This window comes from Trematomus bernacchii, unplaced genomic scaffold, assembly GCF_902827165.1.
Source record: "Trematomus bernacchii unplaced genomic scaffold, fTreBer1.1, whole genome shotgun sequence".
In the NCBI taxonomy this organism is placed as follows: domain Eukaryota; kingdom Metazoa; phylum Chordata; class Actinopteri; order Perciformes; family Nototheniidae; genus Trematomus; species Trematomus bernacchii.
The window spans coordinates 9,308,267-9,333,430 of record NW_022987698.1 but is presented as its reverse complement, the minus strand read 5'-3'; the positions used below and the strand labels follow the sequence as shown (position 1 = coordinate 9,333,430).

Sequence of the window (25,164 nt, the reverse complement as noted above, 5' to 3'; positions counted from 1 at the left end):
AAAGATTTGTCTTTCCATTCACAAAGAAGCTCAAGGGACGGATTGGAGTACCGTGCACGGCCTTGAGTCAACTCCACAGAGGATGGTGTGTGAATCACTCTCTCCGACTTAATACTTGTCAGGTATTACAAATTAATCATAAGGATTTTATTGCCTATGCTGTGCAAGATAACGGCTAGATTAAGTCTGGAGATGTCTAGCATACTAAATGTGGAACAAGCTTTTGGAAAAACGCCAAGGATAAGACATTGATTAACGTAGCATTTGAATTTTCTTCACTTCGCTGCTCATAGCCACAGAGGTGATTATATATTGACAAAGTCATCCTGGTGAGAAGTGCCACGGGTGTATTCATTTTACAAATGCATTAATACAAGTGTGTAATTCTTTGGGTTTGAAAATCTGAGACTATTCTTAGACTACAGTTTCAAGCCTTGTGCTGGTAGCATTATCAAATGGGCTTGATCATTTAGAGCAGGGGTGTCAAACTCAAATACACAGTGGGCCAAAATAAAAAAATGGGTACTAGTCGAGGGCCGGACTGGTTCAATGTTTATTGCAAAACGTATTGAAATGAACTTATTGCCCATATTAAACCTGGAACTAACAAAGCTTAAATTATTGCCTATAAAAACAACATGAAACATTAAATAATCAGTTGCATTCATTTCTTATGGCTCTATCTACAGCTTTTCCGGAGTCATTTCTTATGATTACATTTTTCCACAGGCCAACAACAGCTTCCAAAAAAAACAATTTCCCTCAAAGAAAAAACAAACATGCCCTGTTGTCGCAAGAAAAAACGTGCAGAAGGAAACATCCATTAAACTCAGTGTGCTGCTCTGTGATGCTAGTCTAAGCCAGATACTTGGCATCTCATCTCGGGTGCAAGTTCATAAATGTTGGGCTCAGGCTCTGAGCTGAGGAAACCCTCAGGATTGAGTGAAGGTGTGCGTGCAATATACCGGCGGGCCAGATCTAATAGTAATTAAAAATTATCCTGCGGGTGCGAAATTAAATCCACCATGGGCCGGATTTGGCCCCCGGGCCTTGAGTTTGACACATGTGATTTAGAGTAAACAAGCTAATAACTTGAGATCAACTGAAAGCTGGTTGGTGTTAAATTGGTTAAGTTGTGAACAAAGAGTGTGTGTTGAACATGCATGAAAACACGCAAAGATGCAAACATTCCTGTGTGCATGTCATGTAGCTCTAAACAACACATTATTCCAGCAATATGAAGGAAACAGACAGTGTCTTATTTAAATTCAAATATCCATTGCTTTCATCGAAAATTACATTTCCATTTGAATCCTGACTTGAGGCAAATATATTCACTTTAAATGGTGTGAGGGTGATGACATCCTGTCATCACTGATGATAAAACCTTTTCGTCATTTTCTATCCATTTGTCTCTTCCTCTCAATTCCCATTTTTCTCTGTACTTATATTTTAACTTTTGGCCACTGAGCGTGTTTAAGATTCACTGTCTTGCTCAAGGGCACTTAAAGCAGTGCTTGTTTCACCTTCTTCACTTTCTCTATCTTCCTTCTTTAACCTTCAACTGCTAATGCCTCACTAAGACAGAGCAGCCAACATGAAGCAAATGAGGTTTAAAGGCTATATTGCTCAGTGTTGGTGTCGAAAATCTGAAGGCTTCATAAAGTTATTTATTTGACAGTCCAAATTCAACATTTAAATACAAAAGAATAGATGCAATCATTTCCAGTAATGTTTTTATCTAACAAAACATTCAGCTTCAATAAATATTTGTTTCCGTTTTGCTTTTCAAGATCAATATCTTCACTGCGTTAAAATAAAAAATACAGTTTGCTCTCCCGTGGCCATTTTTCCACAACACACAAAGGGAGGCACACATGTCGATGAAAGCTTTGAATATAAAATAAATAAAAACAAATCATTATGAGGTCCAGGACTGTGTGTGAACACCAGATTTTGTTCAGCAAAAAAAGGACCGACAATTAGTGGACTGTGACCAGATATTCACTGCATATGACATGTGAAAAATGGTGTTGTATTAGAATCACAGACTCCATCTGTAAAGGCGCCCCAGTCTGCTCTGATTGGTTAGCTGGTCGGCTCTGTTGTGATTTGTCAACTGCTTAGAGTTGTCCTGTCCCTTAGACTTTTACAAACAATGTGGTGGAGAGCTAACCATTAGAAGCGGATGTGTTATCGGAGTGGTGTCACTATGTGGGGGAAGTAAACAAAGGAGTCCAATCGAAGCATTTCATGTAGGTGGGTGGGGGGGCTCGGATGTGGGAGAGAAACTCCCACCAAATTTGGGATTTTAGCCTTTGCAGACCATTAACATGCCCAATATATAACACACTACAGGAAATGGAAAACCACAAAAAGCATAATAGGGCCCCTTTAAATAGGCGTATGTGTACCATTATCATTTTAAAATGTAAATTAAAATGACTGGCAATAATAGATTAGGATGTTATTATATCGACCCTTTGTCAAAATGACCAACAATTAGAACGTCTAGTAAAACCACTGTTTCCAACATTATGAATTGTTTAATGGTTTACTATGGTTTATAGTTGAGTATTTACTTGAGCACGCAAAGAGCTCCTACAGTATGTACGTTTATACATTCACATATTTGAGACGCGCACAAAGAATGGCGAATAATGTACTGGGACCTCCTTCATACTGCTTAATGACGTTCTTGACTTTTAGCAGACGAAACACTATATGCTGGTGGTACTTGTGGTTAGGGCTGCTCAATTAATCGTATTTTAATCGCAATTATGATTTTGGCTTGCAACGATTATGAAAACAACATAATCGAAATAAAACGATTATTTTTTATTATTATTATTTTTTTTTTTAAAGAATTTGTATTGGTTTTTCAGTTGAATTATACTTAAAGTTCAGGGTGATCAACTGTTAAAAACATACTGTTCACATTTTTCTTTCAATAAATGGATGTTTTCAAAGTAAATGGATAATCGTTTTTAATAATCGTGATATCAATTATTGACCCGAATAATCGAGATTATGATTTTTGCCATAATCGAGCAGCCCTACTTGTGGTCCCCCTATGCAAAATGTATGTGAATGAACAGAGGGATGATACCAGGAAATAGAGCCTAAGTATTCCTATGACAGGCAAGGGCAAGTTGATAACATAGTGGACTCACCATTGTGTTGCCATGTTTGCCATTGTTCTTCTGTGCCTCATGGATAAATGCCTCATTACCCAAAAGGTTCATTAAGACCTGTTTAACTGCAGAAGAAACAGTGTCTTTTTGGTAACCCACATTTTAATATATGCCACTAATGGGCAAGCAGATCCACTTGGACCACCAAAAGACAGGCAGTAATTGTAATGTGGGTCCTGACTGTGTCGGTGCATAGTAATAGCTGTTTACTGCTGCTCTCTTCATTCTGGCTAAATGCGTGAGGTCTTGTCTGTTGTAGAAAGTCTGAGGCGAATTCAGGTTAGAGTGCAATGACCTGACTGAAAACTATGCATACATGTAATCATGCATACGAGCGCACACATATTGTACATTCACACTCTCACACTAAGATCAAGCATGCACACGGTATGGGAGGGCGATATGGCATTAATATCACACCAAGGATTACGACAAGTCTTGGATCACAACTTAGTTTTTTGTGTTTTTAACAGTTATTTGCATGTCATTAAAGAGAAAAAACTAAGTGGTACGTCTATGGCACTCGGTTCGTGCTATTTACAACCAATCGGACCAACAGTTCGAGATAAATAAACTAAATAATTCAAGTTGAGAAAATAACCAAGAGACCAAAAAGGCTAAACTACTTTGAATAACATAATTTTATATTACAAACAGTTTTTAGAAGGTCATGACCTGAATCCAACTTATTGAAAAAGATTATAATATATTCGTTCAAAATAGGAAATGGTAATGTTTGAGTCGTTTTAGATGACAGTGTCTTTTTATAACCACATTTTTTTAAATATATACTTTTCTTTATACATAAAATAGCCATACGCACCCTCCCTCTTGCTCTCATGTGCACATTTATTTTTTGAAGCTTTTTTAAGTGAAAGTAACATTCTGAATGCTCTGGTATTTTATGTCAGACTCATTATGATTTGATAAATAAGATTTGAATATGACAAGCTTTGGTAGTCTATCTGACGCGGCAGCGTTAGCTTGTTCTTACTTATCGCCTCCAATGTGTTTTTGAGTGTTCCAAGAAATACTGTCCAAAAATATTTTAGCTTTGTATGTTGTCCATCTTTTTTAACACACCTTCAAATGGGTCGTTCAGAAATGCTACATATTGCATAAAGTCTGTTTTGATATAGCCACTAGCCCTTTAGTTACTGCACACTGTATGACACTGGCATCATATCTGTAAACACACAAAGAGAAAACAACTAAATGGCATGGCTTAAATTGTAAAAGTTATTGCAATCTGATGTTAGAATTTGCAAATTGAAGCATGATACAACTTTCCAAAAAACAAGATGTATTCTTTGTTTTAAAACCATCCTATCACACACCTTTTATGTGCATCACAACGAAGCCTGTGTGTGACAGGAGCGGCACTTACACACTGAGGGAAGAGTTACCAGACACATACAGACCCAGAAACAAACTCCCATGATCACAGCGTCCGCCCTTCTCTCCGACGCACCAACCTTACAGTCGGTTGAGCATAATCTCAGGATGAAGTCATGCACAACAGTGTTAAGTGGGAGCCTTTTATTTCTTTGACACATGAAGTGACTCTCTGCTACCCGACTAAACTAGGCTTTGAACCAGAAAACTAAGGCCGTCTATTTTACATCTCAAGGAAAAGACACTGAGACCCAGAGCAGGACTATCAAGAAATAAATAAAAAGTGGGTCCTCGCTTTCTCAGCACCAACCATCCACTTCTTATAGCCTCCTGGACAAAGAGATTATTCTAGCTGCGACTCTGCGCAGTGCCTTGAAGTAGAAAATGGAAGCTTTTGTGTCAGTGTAGTAAAGGCTAAGTGTTGAAACTAACATCAAAAGACAGCCTGGTTGTGAGAACCTCAGGCCTATAACTGTCTAGGAAATGTTGCATAAACAAGGACCAGTAAAGGAACATAGTTTTACCCAATTTACAATGACATTGATAGGGGATTATTAAACAGAAAAAAGCTTTTTTTCTCTTAAATCAAGCTATTTTTTCACCCAAATGAGTTCTATTCTCTTTTTAGCTGACATACACTGACATGTTGATTTTTAATAATACAGAATGAGCTGCTATTTTGGGGTGTGTCCAGGGGTTATGGCGCAATATACTGTAGATCAGGATTTTATGAAGCCACTACCCATTAAGTAAAAGCAATGCATTAATCAGTCATGACACATAATGAGACACTACTAGCTTTGTGTATCTACTTGGGACATAATATACAGATTACTTTTTACATACAATGAAACTCAATTTTTCTCCTATGGTCTTTTGGTCTTTCAAATAAAAATGGTTGTGTTGTGAATCTTTAAAGTGAGTAATTGAGCCAATATCCCATGAATGAAGTGTTGCTGAAATCAAACTGAGCCTAAGGTGTTTTAGGAGATCAATAATAATGTATTATCTTAACATATATTATTTGGATTATCTAAGAAGGGCTCTGCATAATAAATTCCCTAAATGTTGATTTTTAAATGTCAATAAAAGGGCAGGGGAATTTATACATCTAATTTGTATCATAATCAATCGTATTGTATTTTATGAGAGCTGCTTTAGCTTTTGGCAATAAACCATTAAACAGATTTCCAGTAATCAGTTAAGGAGAAGTTCATGTACAACCGGCAACATAAAAGCTTTTAAAATATTCTTTTTGTGTGTGTCACTATTCTGAGACGTGCTCAAATCCAGCAGACACCAATGACTGCATTTGAAGAACATGCATAATTTGTCTTCCATTTGCTCACCAAATGGCGGAATAGCAATGTGGCCTTTCCAAATTGGAGGTCGTGACCTTTCATTATGGTGACATTATCTGTCCAATCACTTGAATTTAACCGAAATATCAAATGCTGGAAAACATACTTTGAGTGTGCACCACTTGCTGGAAAAGTCTGACAATAATATGGATAGTTGATGTGATACAGGTGACCAAAAATGAAGGATGTCGGCAGTAAAACAAATATCTATAACGGCCCGTCCACACAGCAGCGTTAAAAAAAATCTTCCAATGCTTCTGCCCATTCACTTTGAATGGGGTGACGTCACTTTGCCTCACTTTTCGCCGAACTGCATTGTGGGAAGCAGAGCGGAGATTTCCAGGATTTTCAGGATTCAAAAGTTGAGCAATGTTCAACTTTTGAAGCTGAGGTGGAAGCGTCAGCCAATCAAATCCCGTGTATGCAAATCTGACAGTTCAAGCGCTAGCCAATCAAACCGCGTGTATGCTGGGAGAGACATACCGCAGGTCATTTCCTCATATTCCAAAAAATGGAGGAGAAATTAGCGGTAGGGAATCACCCGGTGCTTTATGACCAGTCCCTATTTACCTACCGGGATATAAACCGGAGGAGCCAGGCATGGAGGGAGGTGGCAGAGACAGTGGTATGTTTTTGCCTGTTTGGGGAGTTTATATCCAGTTTACTTCAAACTGTTTTGCTTCGTATGTCGGGGGCGGGAGATTCATGTGATTGGTTGTTGGTGCCTTGCTCGCAAAAAATCCCCAAGCTTCAGATACGCCCACCTCCAAGATTTTTTTAACGCTGCTGTGTGGACGCTCCGTAAGGGTAAGAAAACCAAGAAGAGGGCACTTGAAAATGAGGCAGTTGCTGTAAGTTATTTGGCATTTTATGTGAACTAAGACACAGGTTAAATCATCTGGCAACATTCTCTCTGTTTAAGACAAAATAAACAAATCCCAATATTACACGAGTGGATTGTTGTCGGATCCAGTCAATGTTTCTTTAATGTATCGGGTGCTTTGAACTCCATTCATTCAAACATTACAATGAAGATTAACTTTTATCAATCCCAGAGGGGAAATTTAAGTTTTTCACTCTGTGTTATTTTACAATTACACATAACCCCGAAACACACACACACACACACACATGCACAAACAGGACCTGTAAATATGGACAAATGAACTGAGCTACTGCCACCCAATAATCTCTGCACTTATCTCTCAGCTGTTGGCGCCTGGCGAGCAGGAACATAAACCCAGTGACAGAATAAGGGTGCAGCGGCTGTATTTTAGTGGCGTCCACTCTGCTGCCACCTCCAATCTACTGATTTGTAACCGAGGCCTGGCACATCCATTGTAACTGTCAGTTAGGCATTAACACAAAATTACTTTTGCATATTAAAAAGAGGAATGCTGCAGCGGCGAAAGTTGCAGCATTCCATAAACGCCTATATGGCAAATACAACTTGAAGCATCTTAGTGTTTAGGACAATGAGAGAACTAAATAATATATAAGGTAATGAAAAACAGATGGATGTGCTATACACCGACACATATTCAATTGCTAGGGAAACAGCAGGAAAGGCAGGTCTGCCCCAGTTTAGTAAATTACAACCTAGGAAGCTTTTTAGATAACTGTACAGCATAACGAGATAACAAAAGTCAGATAACTTCACTCTGCTTTTGGGAGCTTTATCCACCAAAGTTGCAGGTCAGCATGTTACTGCAAGCTCTTGAATCTGGAAATGTTATTTGAAGCCCTTACTATGTGTGACACACACACACACACACACACACACACACACACACACACACACACACACACACACACACACACACACACACACACACACACACACACACACACACACACACACACACACACACACACACACACACACACACACACACACACACACACACACACACACACACACACACACACACACACACACACACACACACACACACACACACACACACACACACACACACACACACACACACACACACACTTTTAATACTGAATAGAGCAATAAATTAGATGGACTGTGTGAATATGCTGCCTGCACCTTTCTGAGTTCTGCACAGTGAACTGGGCCGGTGAACTGTACACTCAGCAATCTGTAAATGATTTCTGATGCTTTTAAATTCCCTCACCAACCCCCGCTGCTGGGAGAAAAGAAATCTGTGGCAAGGGAATAGAGAGATAAAAAGACTGGGAGCTGAGGAGGAAAGATTAAAAGATAATGACTGACGGTTGTCTTTAGAAAAGAGGAAAGGTTAAGAAGGAAAAGTGTAGGATACAGAACCAGGGTGACAGAGGTTAGAATGAATGTTTATATATATATATATTTAATCTCTTACAGCATATTGTTAATCAAACATCAGAAAGTGACATCCAGACAGCTCATGGATGAGGATGAGAGAGAGAGCACGGCTTAGGATCCTGCAGGCAGAGTCTGAATATTGAAACGCTCACTGAAGCACTGAGTCAGTGTCTTTGCAGGACACTCTGGACAGGGAAACTGTTCCAATTATAGAAGTATTTTCTCCATTTGAACACTTGGCCCTGCAGCCACCTTTCTGCGCCTCAACACACTCAGAGTTACTGTAGGAGCTCCACTCTGTCTGAGTCTAACACTCAAAAACTTGTTTAATTATAGTTAAATAATAATAGAGTCATTTAAAAAAAATGGCATCTAGATTATTTTACTTTGTGTCGGGGAGGAGTGAATACACTTTTAAATACAAGAGATAAGTGTTGATGTTCAGCCATCAGTGAACATTATGCTTTTGAGAAAAGGACTTAAATTCATGTTTTCTAACATCAAGTCAAGGAGGTTCATGTTATTTAAATGGATGCTTTGGAGATTATGACACAGGGATGTCACAATACCAGAACAACTAACAGATAACAAAAACTAGCTAAACTAATTTCAACACATATTTGTCATTCTCAATATAGCTTTATCAAGAAAGAAAAGGGCTCTTCCTCTAGAAACATTAATGGTGAGATAAGAGGTGATGTAGAAAAAAGTATGTCACATTTTCAAAAATATGGCATCCATTGATAATATAATGTTTCCTGTGACAACAATATATCAAAACACTTTTTCTGTCCTACTTGTAGCACATTGTTGAATCTGGTCTTCTTGAAGCTCTTTTTGATGAATAAGCCGCCCACATTTCAATAATGGCACCTTTTCTCATGGTTGCAACACAAACAATATCAAAGTAATGAAAACAAAGGCAATGAAGCTTGGATGAGCTGTTGCCTTACGGCGGTGGTGGGTGAACAGATGATAACAAGGATACACAGTTTGTTTGAGCCTCGAGTGACACATCTCTACTTTCACCAGTTAGAAACTCAAAGCATCTTTTATTCATTTAAAACTGTATACTGACTGAATGACTGACTGGAGGACTGACATTGACTGACATTGACAGATGAATTCTGTATAGAAAACAAACAAAGATAAGGTCTTATCCATGGCTGCTCCATCGCCTTCTTTTTTCTAGTCACAGTTTATTATAAAGCAATGCTTTGATGTAGTCCTTAATATGCCACTCATATTTGTTTTGTCCTCAAGACGCCCAACACTCTTATGTATTATAAGTTAAAGAGACCATGTTGTTCGGAGTTTCAATCTCTTTGGTTTTTGCACTTAAAGGTGGGGTAGGTAATTTTGGAGAAACCGGCTCGAGATCGCTAGAATTTGAAAATACACAGCCGGAACAAATCTGCCACTTCCTTATAGAGCCCCTCCTCCAACACACACGAACGCGCACATGACCAATGAGGGCACGAGATAAGTTTGTGCACAGATGGAAGGCTGACAGGCAGGTAGGCCATCCAGTTACTTTAGCCGGGCCGGCTAAAATGATTGGTCGTGCTTTTTACAGTACTACGGCTTCCACAGATGAAATTATTTTATGGATATTTTGTCAAAGCACTTAAGATATTCATTGCTATCGGGATGTTAAGAGCATTCCATGGAATATAACAAAAAGTGTATCTCGAGCCGGTTTCTCAAACTTACCTACCCACCTTTAAGTCCCTTTGGATAACAGCGTGAGCCAAATGAAATGTAATGTAACCATGAATTCTTTACTTTCTGTTCATCACCTGTAAGACCCAAGAGTCTGATAAATGATGTGTTTTCTCTGTAATCACATTACTATATTGTGTCTCTATTTTAGAAGAAATTGTCCTTATCCAAGCTCACAACTCTGTAGCTATCCAGGATTTCTTCACCAAAGCACACCATAGCCCTGAGCTTCACAAGAAACTACCTACTGTACATGCTTCAGCACATCAATGCATTAGGAATAAAGATTTGATTTAATTTGTAACAAGAACACAAGCAATTATGAATATGTGTTTCTAACTTCAAATAGTCTTTGATTAAAGGAACAAAGTCAAAAGGAGGTTGACAGGGATATTTTAAGTTAGTGGATGTGCCTATGATACAGTACAAAGAGAGAAACATAAGAGACAATGGTTGGATGAAGATGAAAACACACCTTCCCATGGGCCCCTCGTAGTTCTCCAAGAGCTTTTCTCTCTCTCTCTATTTATCCCCAGCTGCTGAAATACAAGATGACAGCATCTGTGCCCTGTCCTCTGTGAAACCAAGAAACATCCTTTTGACCCGTCTGTCGCTCGCCTTCACAAGTGTCATATTTAATAATACAGTTAAGGCAAAACGCTACAACATCATGCAATCTCTGGAAACATCACATCGCTTGCAGTCATCAATCAGCTTCTGTAATTATCAGAACTTTTAAAGCCAAAGCCATTAATCACATTTACCAGTAATGTATCTTTAATGAATCCAAAGTTGTTCAGGAAGAAAAGGGAAGAATATATACAGAACAGGTTTGCGATTAAAATAACGAAATCACAAAAAAGATGGAAAAGGGAATAAAGGGAATAAAGTCAGCCATTGTAATGTGATACTGGTTGGCAATTAGCCGACTAATTCAGCAGCGTGCCACCTGCCAGTAGCATGTGAATGATCAGCACGACTGTCTGCAGAATATAAAGTGTACATGCGTTGTTTGTGCAGTGGAGTGTGAGCTGAGAGCTTTACACACGGTGTGAATGCAGGGAGGACCTGAGCACTCGCAGCACCCTGCTTCTCATTCAGCTGGTGGCCTCCCTGGTCTCTCATCCCCACCTCTTTCCTCCTTCCCCCTGTTTCCCACTGGCACCAACACCCCCCCCCCCCCCCCCCACCCCCAGAGCGTTTCTTGCCCCCTCCACTTTCTCCTCCTCTCCCTCTCACTCCAAAGCCCTGCGCAGCCATCCGCTGCCTCTGATCTCTACCAAAGTGTTTATAATTGATTATTGAAGGGACAAGTTCTCTCCCTCTCTTTCTTCCTCTTACTCACCCCTTATTGTGTTTATCCCCCACTCAATTCATCATGAGAAAAAAATAAATGGTTATGGTGGAAGCATTGAGAGGGTCACATGGAACCAATGGATTCTCAGATATTTTCTGAATTTGCCTTCATCTGTGCTTCCAATCCCTTCTCATGTTTCCCCTTCAACCTCACATTTCAGGAAATTACCGTGAATCATTCTGCTTTTAAAAAAGCAACAATGAGGTCAGGAAAAGGTGGAAAAGGAAATGCTTTTTTAATTGTTTTTATTAAAGCCAGGAAAACTAGTCCCAGTATCAATCCTTCTTTCTCTGTGGAGCAATTTACGTTCAAATTGCCTAGGCAACCTCTCATGCCATAATTGTCACAAAATGCAAACTTGAAAAATTATTTCATTAATGAAAAAAACCAATATATGTGACAAGCTTTTGATGTGTATTTGGTATGTTCTCATTATTAAAAGATGACTTTAAGCGAATCCTAAATTAGGAAAAATGCTAAACTTTACAGTGTGTGAAACTAAATAAATACAGAATAAAAGTGTTTTAAAGGTGGGGTATGTAATTTATTTCAGAAACACTTTTTGTTATATTCCATGGAATGCTCTTAACATCCCGATAGCAATGAATATATTAAATGCTTTGACAATAAATACATGAAAATGTTAATCTGTGGAAGCCGTAGCGCTGTAAAAAGCACGACCAATCATATTAGCCGGCCCGGCTAAAATAACTGGATGGCCTACCTGCCTGTCAGCCTTGTAATGTAAGTTTGACCAAATCTACTGGAAAAGAGAAATAATTCTGGCAATACTATGTCTTAGTAGAGAAAAAAAAACAAGATAACAATGACTACTTTTAGATATGTAATAAAAAGATAATAAAACCATTGACAAGAATAAAAAAACACAGTTCCTGAACTCGTTTGATGGATTTGTGGAGGTTAATCAGATAGAAAGGTTGAGAAACAGATCATTACAAGATGTTGTTTGTTCATGTCAAATGTTTGATTCCGCATCTTAGTTGGTTGAAAAAGTAGTTTGAAAGGACACATTACAAAATCCTTATTATATCCCTATGTTATTGCTATCTTGACTTACCAGTACGAGTAAAAGACAGGACTGTCAGGGAAAGCCCCTGGCCTTACACTCAGAGAGAAGGGCTTTATTTCATTAGGGATGCATGCATTACTCAGCAACAACTTAATTGATCCATGTCTTTGAGTTCTACAGTAATAGAAAATGGATTGATTTATCCTCGGGAGGGAAGGTGGTGGGGATAGTCCGGCCAAAAAGAACGGGAGAATCATTGGCTTTGAGCCTATGAATGAGGCCGGAATATCAATGAATAAAAAAGGGTGGAACAAAAGTGAGCTCAAAAACAGTTGATGAGGAATGGGAGATTTGATATCACAAATGGCAGGTACCTCAAAAGACTCTCAGTGTCAACAGTCATTACGATTAATAGCTAATATAATTAAATTAGATCACATCAGGAATTAAGCTAAGAAATCAGATGCCTAAAGCTGGCCCCAGAAGCCTACACACAACTGCTAGTATCCTTCCACGGTGGCTCGGCAATGAAATACAGTCCCTGTTAACTCAAAAGGTGTAATTTCCGACTACAAAGAAAGACCCATCATTGCATCAAGGTAACACTTGTGTGAAAAGAGAATTGTATTCAACCAAGACTCTCAACCATATCCTTCATATTGATTCACGGGGCTTTATATAAAATGTGATCTATGGGCAGGTGTCTTTGAAAAGCTTCCTCTATTGATCACATCTCATTAGCGACACTTCTCTGTATAACCAAGGGTGGACTCTAAGGGTCAATGCAGCGCTGAAATGGAGCCAATAGCTCAATAGAATCATGATCATTGTAATTACGTAAGAGTCTGGGTTACACAAAGGTAGGGGGTGCAGTGGGGGGCTTGTCAAACACTTGGCAGGGAGACTAAATGGGCTAATGGGAAATATGAAAGATAAATGAAAAAGCTGTCTTATATGGGGATCATTTAAGGAAAAGAATCCCTAACTAAAAATGTTGAACTGATATCACCTCACAACTATCTCAATAAAGCTAATGGCTAACATTAAGAACTGTCCCACAACAGCTTCATGCTTTAAGAGTTGAATCTTGATTTTTTCAGGAAGCTTTTATGCACAGATCACTAAATTCTGCAAATATGCAAAACACTTTCAGTTTTTCGATACTGACACTCGACAAGGAGGAATTTTCTTTTGGTTGTTTTGGTTTATCTGTTTGTCGGCAGCATTAGTGAAAACTTAGAGGCCCATTTTTAATGAAACATGATGAAAGGATGTAGTCAGGGCCAAGGAAGAACCCATTACATTTTGGAGTGTATCCGAATCAGAGGCCGGCCACACGCATTATTTGTCACTTATGTAAATGTCCTTGGCCGAGCACTGCACTCTCTGAGAGCCCTTCTAGCTTGAATATGTTCTCATTTAAAGTCAGTTGTATCAATTAATGTTTCTCAATTTAATTAAGTTTAAAGGTATTAAAATGTCAACTGCAGTTTCAAGTTAATTACTAAAGTTGAACTTTGACACTTGACAAAATGTATTATCATAAGATGTCATCATCTACAAATCCACTTTCTCAGTTGGCTGGCGACTGCTCATCCGTGTGAATACATCAAGACACATGTTGCTGTTAACAATTAAAACTGAATATTGAATGAACTATTAAAGTAGTGCTGGAGGTCATTGTCAGGGACATATTCAAAAAACAGGTTCAAGACAGCCTGAGAACTTGTCTAAATACCACTACGAACTATAATATGTGTACTTCATTTATGCATTTGGATAGAAACTGACATTTTGCTTTAAACAAAGAATATAAGAGTGGAAAAGAGAGACCTGTTGAGCTGCCATACTTCATTGTGTTTGGGCAAACAATTGGGCAGCTGGAAAAGGGAGATACAGAGCAGCTCTGCATTCTCTGAGAGGTTAAATGAGCCCAAAGCTGTTTGTCTTCTGATAGTACTTCTATTGCTGCTCCTGCAATGTGTCTTTGTGTCACTCTGCAGAACTTGACCATTATGTTTACTTTCATCCCAGGGACTTTGTTGTTACCTGGGTCTCTTTATGTCCCTCTTTCTCCTGTTCTTATCCCCTCTCTCATGTGATGCCTCTGTCTCTCCACCAAACCTCCTTTGCTTCGGTTTTTAAAATTAAAAGTCAGTCATAGTTTTCCCTGGTGATTGTTGTCAGACGTGGGTGTCTTGAAGTGTTCAAAACGGAATCATTTAGATGTCATGACATCAGTCACCTTTCAAATTATAATCTGCAGAGTTCCTTAGGGATACACTCAGATAGATTTTGTACCCAATGATTCTTAAACTGACTCTGTACATTCATGATTTCTCCATGTGTCAACGTGTGCGTCTCTTTAATTAAACCCAAGGTCATAAAAAAATCTAATTATGGCTTTTTTATTTCACTCACATTTTAGTGTTCTCCTATTATCTCCTGCAGCTATGGTTCAGAAGCCTAAGGCCAGCTTTTCATATTAATTGAGGGTAATTTTTCCTCTCTGCTGTTCTTTAATATCATCCGAGCTAAAAAACGTAAGCCCAATGTTCTGAATTCGTAATGATCAGAAGTCTTTCCAAGGAGAAAGAGGTGGCAGGGACACAATGAGAGGAATTGAGTGGCTCAAAGATAGAGGGAGTTACTAATCTGTAATTCTTCCGGCTTTAATGGCTGGAAATTGGTACTTTGGCTGGGTATAGTGATTATTAATTGACGCTTACATTGGCCTCTGACAAGGGAATACTGCGCTTCTGATTGGATAATGGTGGACTCAACACCTGAACGTGAGCCTGAAAACAATGTGAAACCAATTTAATCCGTATATTCATCTTATCCATTAGAAGTCTAGGCAGTATTAAAGGATTCTCTCTGGATCTCAGACTATCTGCATTAAATTACGGTCTGACTGCCTTATTTTCCATTTTTATCAGAGTACTGATAAAATGAGGCTATGGGACTGGGCTCCCTTAATCCATATGGAGCAGGAGACATTTGTTCCTGTCTATCTTCCACAGCCAGGGAGCAGCTAGCGAGGCACACCGCCGATGCTGGGGGTAAACAAGCAGAAGCTGCCGACAGTGTTAATCACAGCTTTCCTGCTTCCATGCTCTGGCGTTAGGAAGCAGAGACTGGTGGGAGCGTTCATCGTCCTTTTTCTATTACACTGAGGATTCTTTCCACACCATTAGCGCTCTCTGCTGAGCTGTGCTATCCGGGTCCACTACTGTACCATTACTGTAGAGCCCTGCGAAGAACCATCTGCCATAAGCACAACTAACTACGGTAAATGTGGTCACATCAGCACATTAGAGCAGCACCGCCATGTGGGACGGGTTGCAGCCCTCTGCTGTACTACATGGTTTTATGGGATATGAGGTGGGAAACATTTTTTAGAGCATGACATATCCTACCTCAGAGGACCACTGAAGGACACAGAGTGTAAGAACGAGACAGAGGGCCACATTTAATAATAATTTTATGGTTGTTTTTCAGACATTTTCTTTCCACAGACAAGCATGCCATATATCAAACTGGTGCAATGGTCTGGAAGAGCGAATGCTTGTCATGTGAAGCACACCTGTAATGTAACCCTCTTTATTTAAGCATGTGCATTTATTGGAAATGTGTTCAGTTCATGTCATGGAAGGCCATGGGAGGGATAACTTCCTCTATAAGTGACAGGAAATACAAGATGAACACATCACTAAATATAGTGATGGGGCTCTGCATTTATTTAGTTCAAAAGCAGGAGTATCTCTTCATAAAAGGCACCAAAGAAGAGATTATCAGTGATATATGGCGACTGGACTCTTTATGAGACATCTACAAATGTGTAGTAGTTTGCAATTACCACAGGATTCTCTAGAGACTTCAACCTTATCAGCGCAGTGCCATCATCACTTGCCACCTGCTCTGGCATGAGCATCTGCTGGAGAGTTTCTGGATTAGCTCCCGCTCCCACAGCAGGCTGCCACTAGTTGCTATGTAGGACATTTAAATGTGTAAAAGTGTTTTTTCTCGTCAGTCTTGTTTTTTAGGAAAGGAGAAAGGGCTTCCTGCCTTTCTCTCACTTTTTGCTAGCATTTGTTTCATTGTATTTCAGATTTGGAGTTGGTGTTGCCTTCTGTCCACACAAATATTTTTGTTATAGTTCCTTTCCATTGGCTTTTTAATTCTTTAAGAACTATACATTGCAGAAATGTTCATGGAAAAGGTAATGTCATTATTACAGTTACTACTCACCGCAGACAGACACATTTGGAAGGTAAAGAAAGTCAAATATCAAGCAAATTAAAAAGAGCGCTTTACCAAACTCAAGTATATCTATGAAAATCAGTCTGGGCTAGAATGGCCCGCAAGCGACTCTGAACATGGAGATGGCTGAGCTAAACGCTAGCAGCTAACAGTCCAAACAGCACAAACTGACAATATTCACAAGTCGATTCATAATTAATGTTCTGAATTGCTACCGTACACAAAAGAGAAAGAACTGTACTTATCTCTACAACAAGTCAACATTTCTAAATGTTCTTGTGTCATCAAAATACACATTTATTTAACATTAATTGTGTTAGTGTTTACCTACATAATAGGTCTATCTGCAGGAAGCAGAGGTGGGAGTAAGTCCTACATGTGCAAGTCATGAGCAAGTCTCAAGTCTTGACCTACAAGTATCAAGCAAGTCCCAAGTCACTGTGGTGAGAGTCAAGCAAGTCAAGTCAAGTCATTGCTCAGGTCAAGTCAAGTCAAGTCAAGTCATACGAAATTCTGATGAATAAGCCCAGTTTCCGCATTTAAATCAGTTAAAAGACAGTAGTTATGAAAATGGATTTAACCCACACTATGATCTTCATTACATACACAGTTAATCATTTGAAATCTAATTTAGACCGATGACAATCATATTAGATTCATATTAACCCTAGAACTGCAGACAATATAGCTAGGATTTAAAACTCACTTAATTGGGTTAATTTAGAAATTGCTTCAGTTTATCATCATAACGGATCAAAAAGTTCAGATTCATTTTACAATAAATCAAGGATTGATGCACTTCTACAAACAAAAACACCATAATTAAAACATTTAAACAAACTACTAAAAGTAGATGAACTACATTATTCAAAAGTTTACAGTAACTTCTGATAATAACACAGGGGAAATAAACGAGGCATCTCTTTTCCTCTCTCTCTCTCTCCCTCTCCTGACAGCCTGTCAGTATCAGGGTTAGTCAAAATGAATCCCTTGGCGGTTCTAGTGTTCATTTACCGTTTTGTCTTCTCTTTGCAATGCTTAATCGATTTGAAACCAAGTCTAACGTAGCTTAAACTTAACGTTAGCTTTCTAGCTAACACAACACATTCACGCACCTTTCTCTGTGGGTTTTTGTGTAGTGACGAATGAAGTTGGATGTTGTGGTGGTCGTGTCACTGATCTTTATGCTGCAGACCCTGCATACCGCTGTTCTCTTCTTATTAGCGTCATCGACAACATAATCCTTGAATCCAAACTTCACTATTTTTGGAGTAACGCTAACCGCTGCCATGTTAACTGACACTCCTACCGTCTAGTGGGTTGCCAGGTTTGCGCGCATGGCGCTATAATCACCCAATCACGTTTTTCGAAAAAACTAAACGTAATATCTCACTACAAAAACAAACGCAAATATTTAATTTTAAACAGTCCTTTCAAGTCATCTGTCTCAAGCTTAAGTCAAGTCTCAAGTCATGAATACCAAGTCAAAGTCAAGTCAAGTCTTTTATCAATGTTAGTCAAGCAAGTCTCAAGTCAAAAAATATGCGACTCGAGTCTGACTCGAGTCAAGTCATGTGACTCGAGTCCCCACCTCTGGCAGGAAGTGTCTCAATAAATGTGAACAGGTGTTGTTGCAGTTATTAGACAGACACTATCAGGACAAGGTAAACCCATTGTGTTTCAGACAGCTTAGTGTTTGTTTTTACTGCTGTGATGAATCCATATACTGTACAACAAATATTAAGGTCACACAGGTTCAAGGTAATAACTGGATGCCAATAGATGAGAAAAACAAACACTTCCAGGAAAAGTGACCAATGTTTTAACTTCTTACTCATAAAGCAAGTGTTATAGCAGTGACCCAGGGTTCAGGAAAAACGTTCAAGTCATTATGGGGCATCGCTCAGCCTTTCAGAGACTGCACTAGCACGCTAAGGCCAGTGTGCAAGGCCTTGTAGCAAACATATAAAAGGTGAGTGTCAACATATTAAGATGTACACTCTAGGGCAGTTCATCCTTGGGGGGAACAAAATTATCTGGACTGATGAAACCTTCTTAGATTGAACTGAAGAAAAAGAAAATCATTCCATACAATTCAAACCCTTGTATATTCAGCCCTGTCATTTCCCAAAATGACCCTTCAGGAATGATTTCCTAACTGAGGTCATATCATATAGATGTTAGAATAAACTTCATCAATGCTGACCTTGTATCACCAACATGCTCAGTGACCCTTGTCTTGGCAGGCCTCAGCTGGAGGGTATTTACTGTTGATAAGTCTGACTCACCACTTTGAAGTTGTCGGCACTGCACTCGCCGCCTCGGTAGGAGCAGGAGAGCAGCATCTCCTTTATGTCGTGGCCCGTCCGGTCGTAGAATTCACGCATGTTGAAGGGGCGGGGCTTATAGTTGTCAAAGTTGGCCCTCTCCTTCAGGATCTGCATGACATGTTCCTCCACCATGTGTGTGTCCCGGATCTCATACCTGGAAAATAAAGTTTTGTATTTAGTTCTTGTGGACTTCAGTAAGCAAGTTCATGAATACACACACATGATCAAATTAACCACAATTTAGTTAGTTGAGTTTGGAATAAAACCAACAAGTTTACAATGACAATGTTGTATAACTTGCTGGATTAGTCATACGGTATTTTTTCAAATGACTTTACTCAAAATGAATAGTTACACATTAACTGCAACAACAGAGTTGACAACATGACATTAATTTAATTTTCAAAGACACGTTATTTTTCTCCATAAGTTGACTTCAAAGAATTCCCATTGAGAAAAGAGTAACACACAGTTTAAGATGTACTTCAATTCCGTTTAAAAAATACATTTTAAGCTTTTGGCAGGCAGACAATCATTTTCTGCAGAACTTTATATTATATAAACAATGTTAAAATTAATATAGAAGAAGGAAAACAAGCATAGTCGCCCTATAATTGAACAATGGATACATACTGATGTGCCTGAAACTGGCATCCTAGCTGTGGCATGCCAACAAACATGGGTGGACCTGAGTGGAGGATAATTGCTTATTATATAAAGGACCGGAGAATTTATTTTCACACCATCATGCTGATACATTTTCCAAATAATTGGGATCAACTGTGGTGGTTTTCACATAATACGCGTAAGTGTTCTTAATGCTGCAATTTACATCCAGAACACGGGTAAAGCAGAGACTATTTAGCGTTTGAATCATAACACTACATGTTCTAGTTATGTTTTAAGGACAAAACGTAATCGGGTGTACAAGGGAAGCATACACACTCACTCTTTTTCTGTCTCTCTTTACTCCACACAAACACATCAAAAACATGACAAAGTATAATTGATTTGCACGTGTCAACAAAGATCAAACTGAGCTACTGAAGGCATACTCACAGAAAGAAACACACTGGAAAATTCATTTATGACATGCTTCTGTTAGACAACCTCCATCAACCTCCAGCACCTGCTCGCAGTTATTCAGAGATATAAATTAACCTCAATTAACTGGTGTGGCCCTGCTTGGAGGAAAGGCTGATGACCCCTGCTGAGCGATGGCCCATCAGTGGTACAAGCATACCAAATTATGGAGTGCCAAGTTTAAGCACTACTGACAGATACTTATGAGAATAATTAGTTGGGACACACACAGCCCATCAGAGTGAACACTGTAAATTAGTTCATAGTGTTTTTTTAATTAACTGAGCAACAAGTATTAAGGTTAGGAGATTTGATACGAAGTTGTGTGTAATGTGAGAAAGCAGCAGCCATCTTATAAGGTTCGTGTTTTTGTAATAATGTTGGACAACTAAATTTCCATTTGCAAACATGAATAAGCAGAAGCTAGAGAGAGCAGAGTTGTAAACCATGAGAGACAGAGAGAGACGTACCCTTCTCCCCGATGATAAATCTGTGAGTGACTTTGTAGTGGCTGACAGCGGAGGTGTTTCTCATGGACATGGGCACTATTTCAAACCATAATTGGTGGTATATTTTAATGGAATTCTTTTTTATTCCCACAAGGTCAAACTTAGGAGGTACTTATGAACAAGATTTGTTCCCTTGATGAGGAGAATAATAAGTTGATCCATGAATAAAAAATGAAATATTACAATATTTATTTTGTGAGCACTGCCTTAATATTCAACTGGCGATGTATTTCTTAACTTGCCTCCCAACCAAAATTGCAAGAAGTTTAATATGTTCCATGCAGCCACAATGTTGTTTACTAACTACAAACAGAATGAAATAAAAATATTCACCATGTGAGAAATGTCAAATGAGCGCTTTCTCTACTCAAAACACTGAAGAGAGATACGAATCTGTGATGCTTGAGGTTAAAACTTGCTGTGACAGAATATTGGCACTATAGCTCTGAACAAAAGTTCAAATGCTTGCAAAATATGACAGATTTTTCATAGTTAGGATCGTAATAATTATTAATATTCCAAAGCTGCAGTAACTACAAAGGACAAAAAAGCTTTACTCAAAGATGAAATAGATAATTTAAATGGATAATACTATTTATTATTGCTGCCCTTCAAAAAATGGAGCTGCTGTTGAAGTTATATGAATGTAGGGTTAATACTAAACTGCAGTTGTGGTTGAATGTGTGATCAGATTAGGCACTGTAAATGAGTGGTTGGATTTAGAAAATGATTCAATTGTTACTAAAAAGTCCATTGTCCTGAGAGATGTGTGGGTTTTAGGTGGTTTGACAGCAACTTTAAATAGAGCTCATTTAGATCTTTCATTAACAAATAAAACAGACTCAACTTTTTACAAATGACTTGCATCCATCAGGAATACACAATGCTGTAATCATTGTATAATTCTAATCTAAATACTTACTCTACCTGGGTTTTGAGCTCACCCGAGGCCTGTACTACGAAGCCGGTTCAACCTAACCTGGATATGTTTGAGTTAGCCGGTTGGCCCAATCCAAAACATACGCGCTCTCGCTAAGCGGTCCTACGACGCTGGTTATCAAGTGGATCGCTCAAGCCAGCCGTGTCCTATCTTCTAGTTAGGTGCGCGTTCACATGAAAGGGGTGGTATTTAGAGCATTCGACCAATCACAAACATGGACAAGCGTACTGACAGCGCAGCGCGGCATACTTCCTGAATGAAAAGTCAACTATAATATTAGACATATGAAGAAGTTAAACTTTAAACATCCATGACTTAAACGCTTTATCCAGGATAAAAGCCACATAGCTGCACCTGCAAGGTGAATACAGCTGGTAAAAGAAAAAGTGTTTGAATGCGTACATTAACAGGTTTATGATATCACTGCCCCGTCTAAGACACGATCTGACTTTAATTACATTTGACTCGAGTGTTTCGTCAACTTAATGTGTTGCTTAAAATAATACTTCTGCATACAGTATGTGACATTGTGAGTGTTGCACGGCCAGATACGGCTCAAGAAGCTGACTCAGATAAGGAAATATATGGTACATTATGATGTGATGTGATATGAATGATGGGACACATCGACGTCTGCACTCACAGTGCCGCAGACTGTACTTAATGTTACTCTGATCCGGTTACTTATGTTGTGGCAGATATTTAAGTAAGCTTTCTTAACGCTAATGTTATAATAGTCAGATTGCTCTGAAGATGGGAGGGGATATTCTATTAATTTTCACGTTCACACAGTCTGTGATTTTTGCCGGCCGTCTTTCCTGCGACGGCAGTTTAAACTGTATTTCCTTTCTCCTGTAATATGACTTGATCGCTTTAAACTCCGCACACTGAGCTCTGATTGGTCAGCAGGCAGTGCTTTCACTGAGTTGATCTATTAGCCTGCAACCTAACCTGCTCCAGAGCAGGTTAGCCGCTCAGCATAAGTTACCATGGAGATCTAGCCTGCTAAAAAGAGAACCAGCGTCGTAGGACCGGAAACCCGAGTTTTCCCTGAAGTTAGCCGGCTAAGCGAAAATCCTGCTTCATAGTACAGGCCTCTGGCTGTTAGATGTGTAAGAGAGAAACTGCATGTTGATGTTGTTGTACAGGTAAAATAGTGGAGCAGAAACATTAATCTCAACTTTAATAATAATAATAGGATTTATACAGCGCCTTTCATGAGACCCAAGGTCGCTTTACAAAGAAGAACAGGGGCAAAACAAACATAACAAAAACAAAAGGCAGTCAGACAACCAGTCGGACAGACAAAACAACAAATAGATTAGGGGCCAAAGGCCTTAGTAAACAGATGGGTCTTGAGGGCCCTTTTGAAGGCGTCAAGCGTGGGGATGTTGCGGATCTCCGCAGGGAGAGCGTTCCAGAGGGTGGGGGATGCCACACTGAAGGCTCTGTCCCCGAAGGTTCGCAGTTTGGTGCGGGGGGTGGTAAGCAGGCCAGAGTCTGAAGACCGCAGGTTCCGGGGTGGGGCATGTGGGCGAAGGCTGTCCGATAGGTACTGGGGGGCATGGGCATGGAGGGACTTGTAGGTAAGGAGGAGGATTTTGTATGTTATGCGGGACTTGACCGGCAACCAGTGGAGGTGGATGAGGGTGGGAGTGATGTGCTGCCACGGCTTTGTATGTGTGAGTACCCTAGCAGCACAGTTTTGAACATACTGGAGCCTGTCCAGGGTTTTGTTATAATGTATGGATTGTGCAATGTTTGGATTGTCCACAATGATGTTGTTGTAAGTGAATGTTATAATGTTTAAATCAGCTAAGTACATGAAAGAATATAATATGGATTGTAGCGAGTTAAACAAATACTTCACGAAAACATATTCTATACCTATTATTCCCCACCACCGCGCTACATTGAGTTCCTGAAGCACAGTTTCTTTTCCTTGCAAAATGTAAAACTTCCCATTCCCATTCCTAAAAAGTCCCAGTTTCAGAGTAAGGTAAAATTAATTGGATGAATACATCTTGGATTACAATCACAAGTTAAGTGTGTAACTAAATGTTTTGATAAAGTTTTGCTGTTGTTGAAGATGGCCCATATATGCCTCTATTTATCGAGACTCTTCTGTCTATTATACATCTTATTAACCATGCAGGTATGCAAGAAAAACAAAGTTTACTTAATGAATTCAAGGTAACACACGGTGAGTAATTGATATACAAATAGTCACTTTGTAAATCAATTATTCCTTTAAGCACAACTAATGTAGTTCTAGTGACAAGAATAGTAGATTAAAGATAATCTGGGGTCCTGGAAATGGCAGGTGAAATCACACGGAGCATTTAATGAGTGAACATGTGCATTTTGGATAGAAAGCACTGTCGGTGCTCTGTCACTCGGACTACATCACTACATTGTCACGCTTTGTTCTAATAAGAAAACACAGCCTGTTGTGGTTTATTCTCAACTTAATTAAATTGTATCCTGAGCCTCTGTCTTATAAGCAACACAAAGCTGCCAGGAGAGCACTTAAGATGCTGTGCTCAGATTCCAGAGTCAGGAGGCTTTAGTTGAAGCGTACACAATCACAATAATATGGGTAGATTTGTAATATTGCCCTGCCACTGCTCCCTAAAGCAATCACAGCAAACTCACTGCGGGGTGGGGGTGACTAAATTGGATTATTGGCCACAAGCACTTTAATTTTCTTGTGGGGAGTAAAACGAATTTAGGATCGTCTGCATCACTTTGCCACCTCACTGAGAGAAGTAAATACTAGCAACATCTGAGTGAACTTTGACGGGGAGACTGTGTTTAAAAACTGTCCTCACTCAGGACTTCAAACCCTCAGTTAATGGAAAACTACACAAAGAAGTCTTGATATATGTCATGGATACTGTCATTGTACCCAGTTTGCCACAGGCGGTGTGAAACAACAATGAACACATCTTGATGTTATCTCAGGTAATTATCCACGTAGTGCTAATTGAACCCATACACTACAGAGGAGCGGAATTGTTTGTCCTTGAACATGAATACATTCAATGATTCCTGGAAGCAGAGATTTCATAATCACATCTTAATGACAGTGTACCTGGGTCACAGCTGTTTTGCCAATTTGGACAGGATCATAGAAATGCAAACTAGGGCCACCGAGGTGAAGCGAACCTAAACAAATCTGTTTAATCATTAAGCAATCACAAAAACTAACCAAAGAGGTGAAATATATTAAACATCCAGTGCGCCTTGCAATGACCCAACACTAAACTGCTTACTTTTGTTTCCACAATGATAATCTTCCCCCTTTCAAAAAATCACAATATAAATGCTAATGAACCAACATTTGAAAAATCAGCTTTGGAAGCAATTCTGTGGTTTTGTTGTTATGATAAGCTTGCCTCCCAAGACCTTTGTTTTTGCAGTAAAATCCTGATTAGGGCCTGTGATCTTGCTGAGACGGATACTGAGGTCAAAGTTATCGAGCGTTACATTTTGCGGCACTTAACACACCACTCATGTGAATTTAGATCATGTTTGCAAGCTCAGGAAACATATGAACTACAGAACTGTGTAGGCAGAAGACTCGCCTCTGTGACTTTCAAAAGCTGATCCAACACTTTTTGGCACATACATGCATAACCAACACCTTTTTCAAATAGTTAATTA

The 25,164-nt window shown here is 39.2% G+C and overlaps 1 protein-coding gene across 1 annotated transcript in view; it reads right to left on the bottom strand.

Moving 5' to 3' along the window:
* asic1b (acid-sensing (proton-gated) ion channel 1b) overlaps positions 1-25,164 on the bottom strand; it is a 174,811-nt gene that overhangs the window by 145,203 nt on the left and 4,444 nt on the right. The window contains exon 2 of the mRNA XM_034139477.1: positions 18,925-19,120. Coding sequence (XP_033995368.1) covers positions 18,925-19,120 — 196 coding nt within the window. The remainder of the gene's footprint in view (positions 1-18,924; positions 19,121-25,164) is intronic.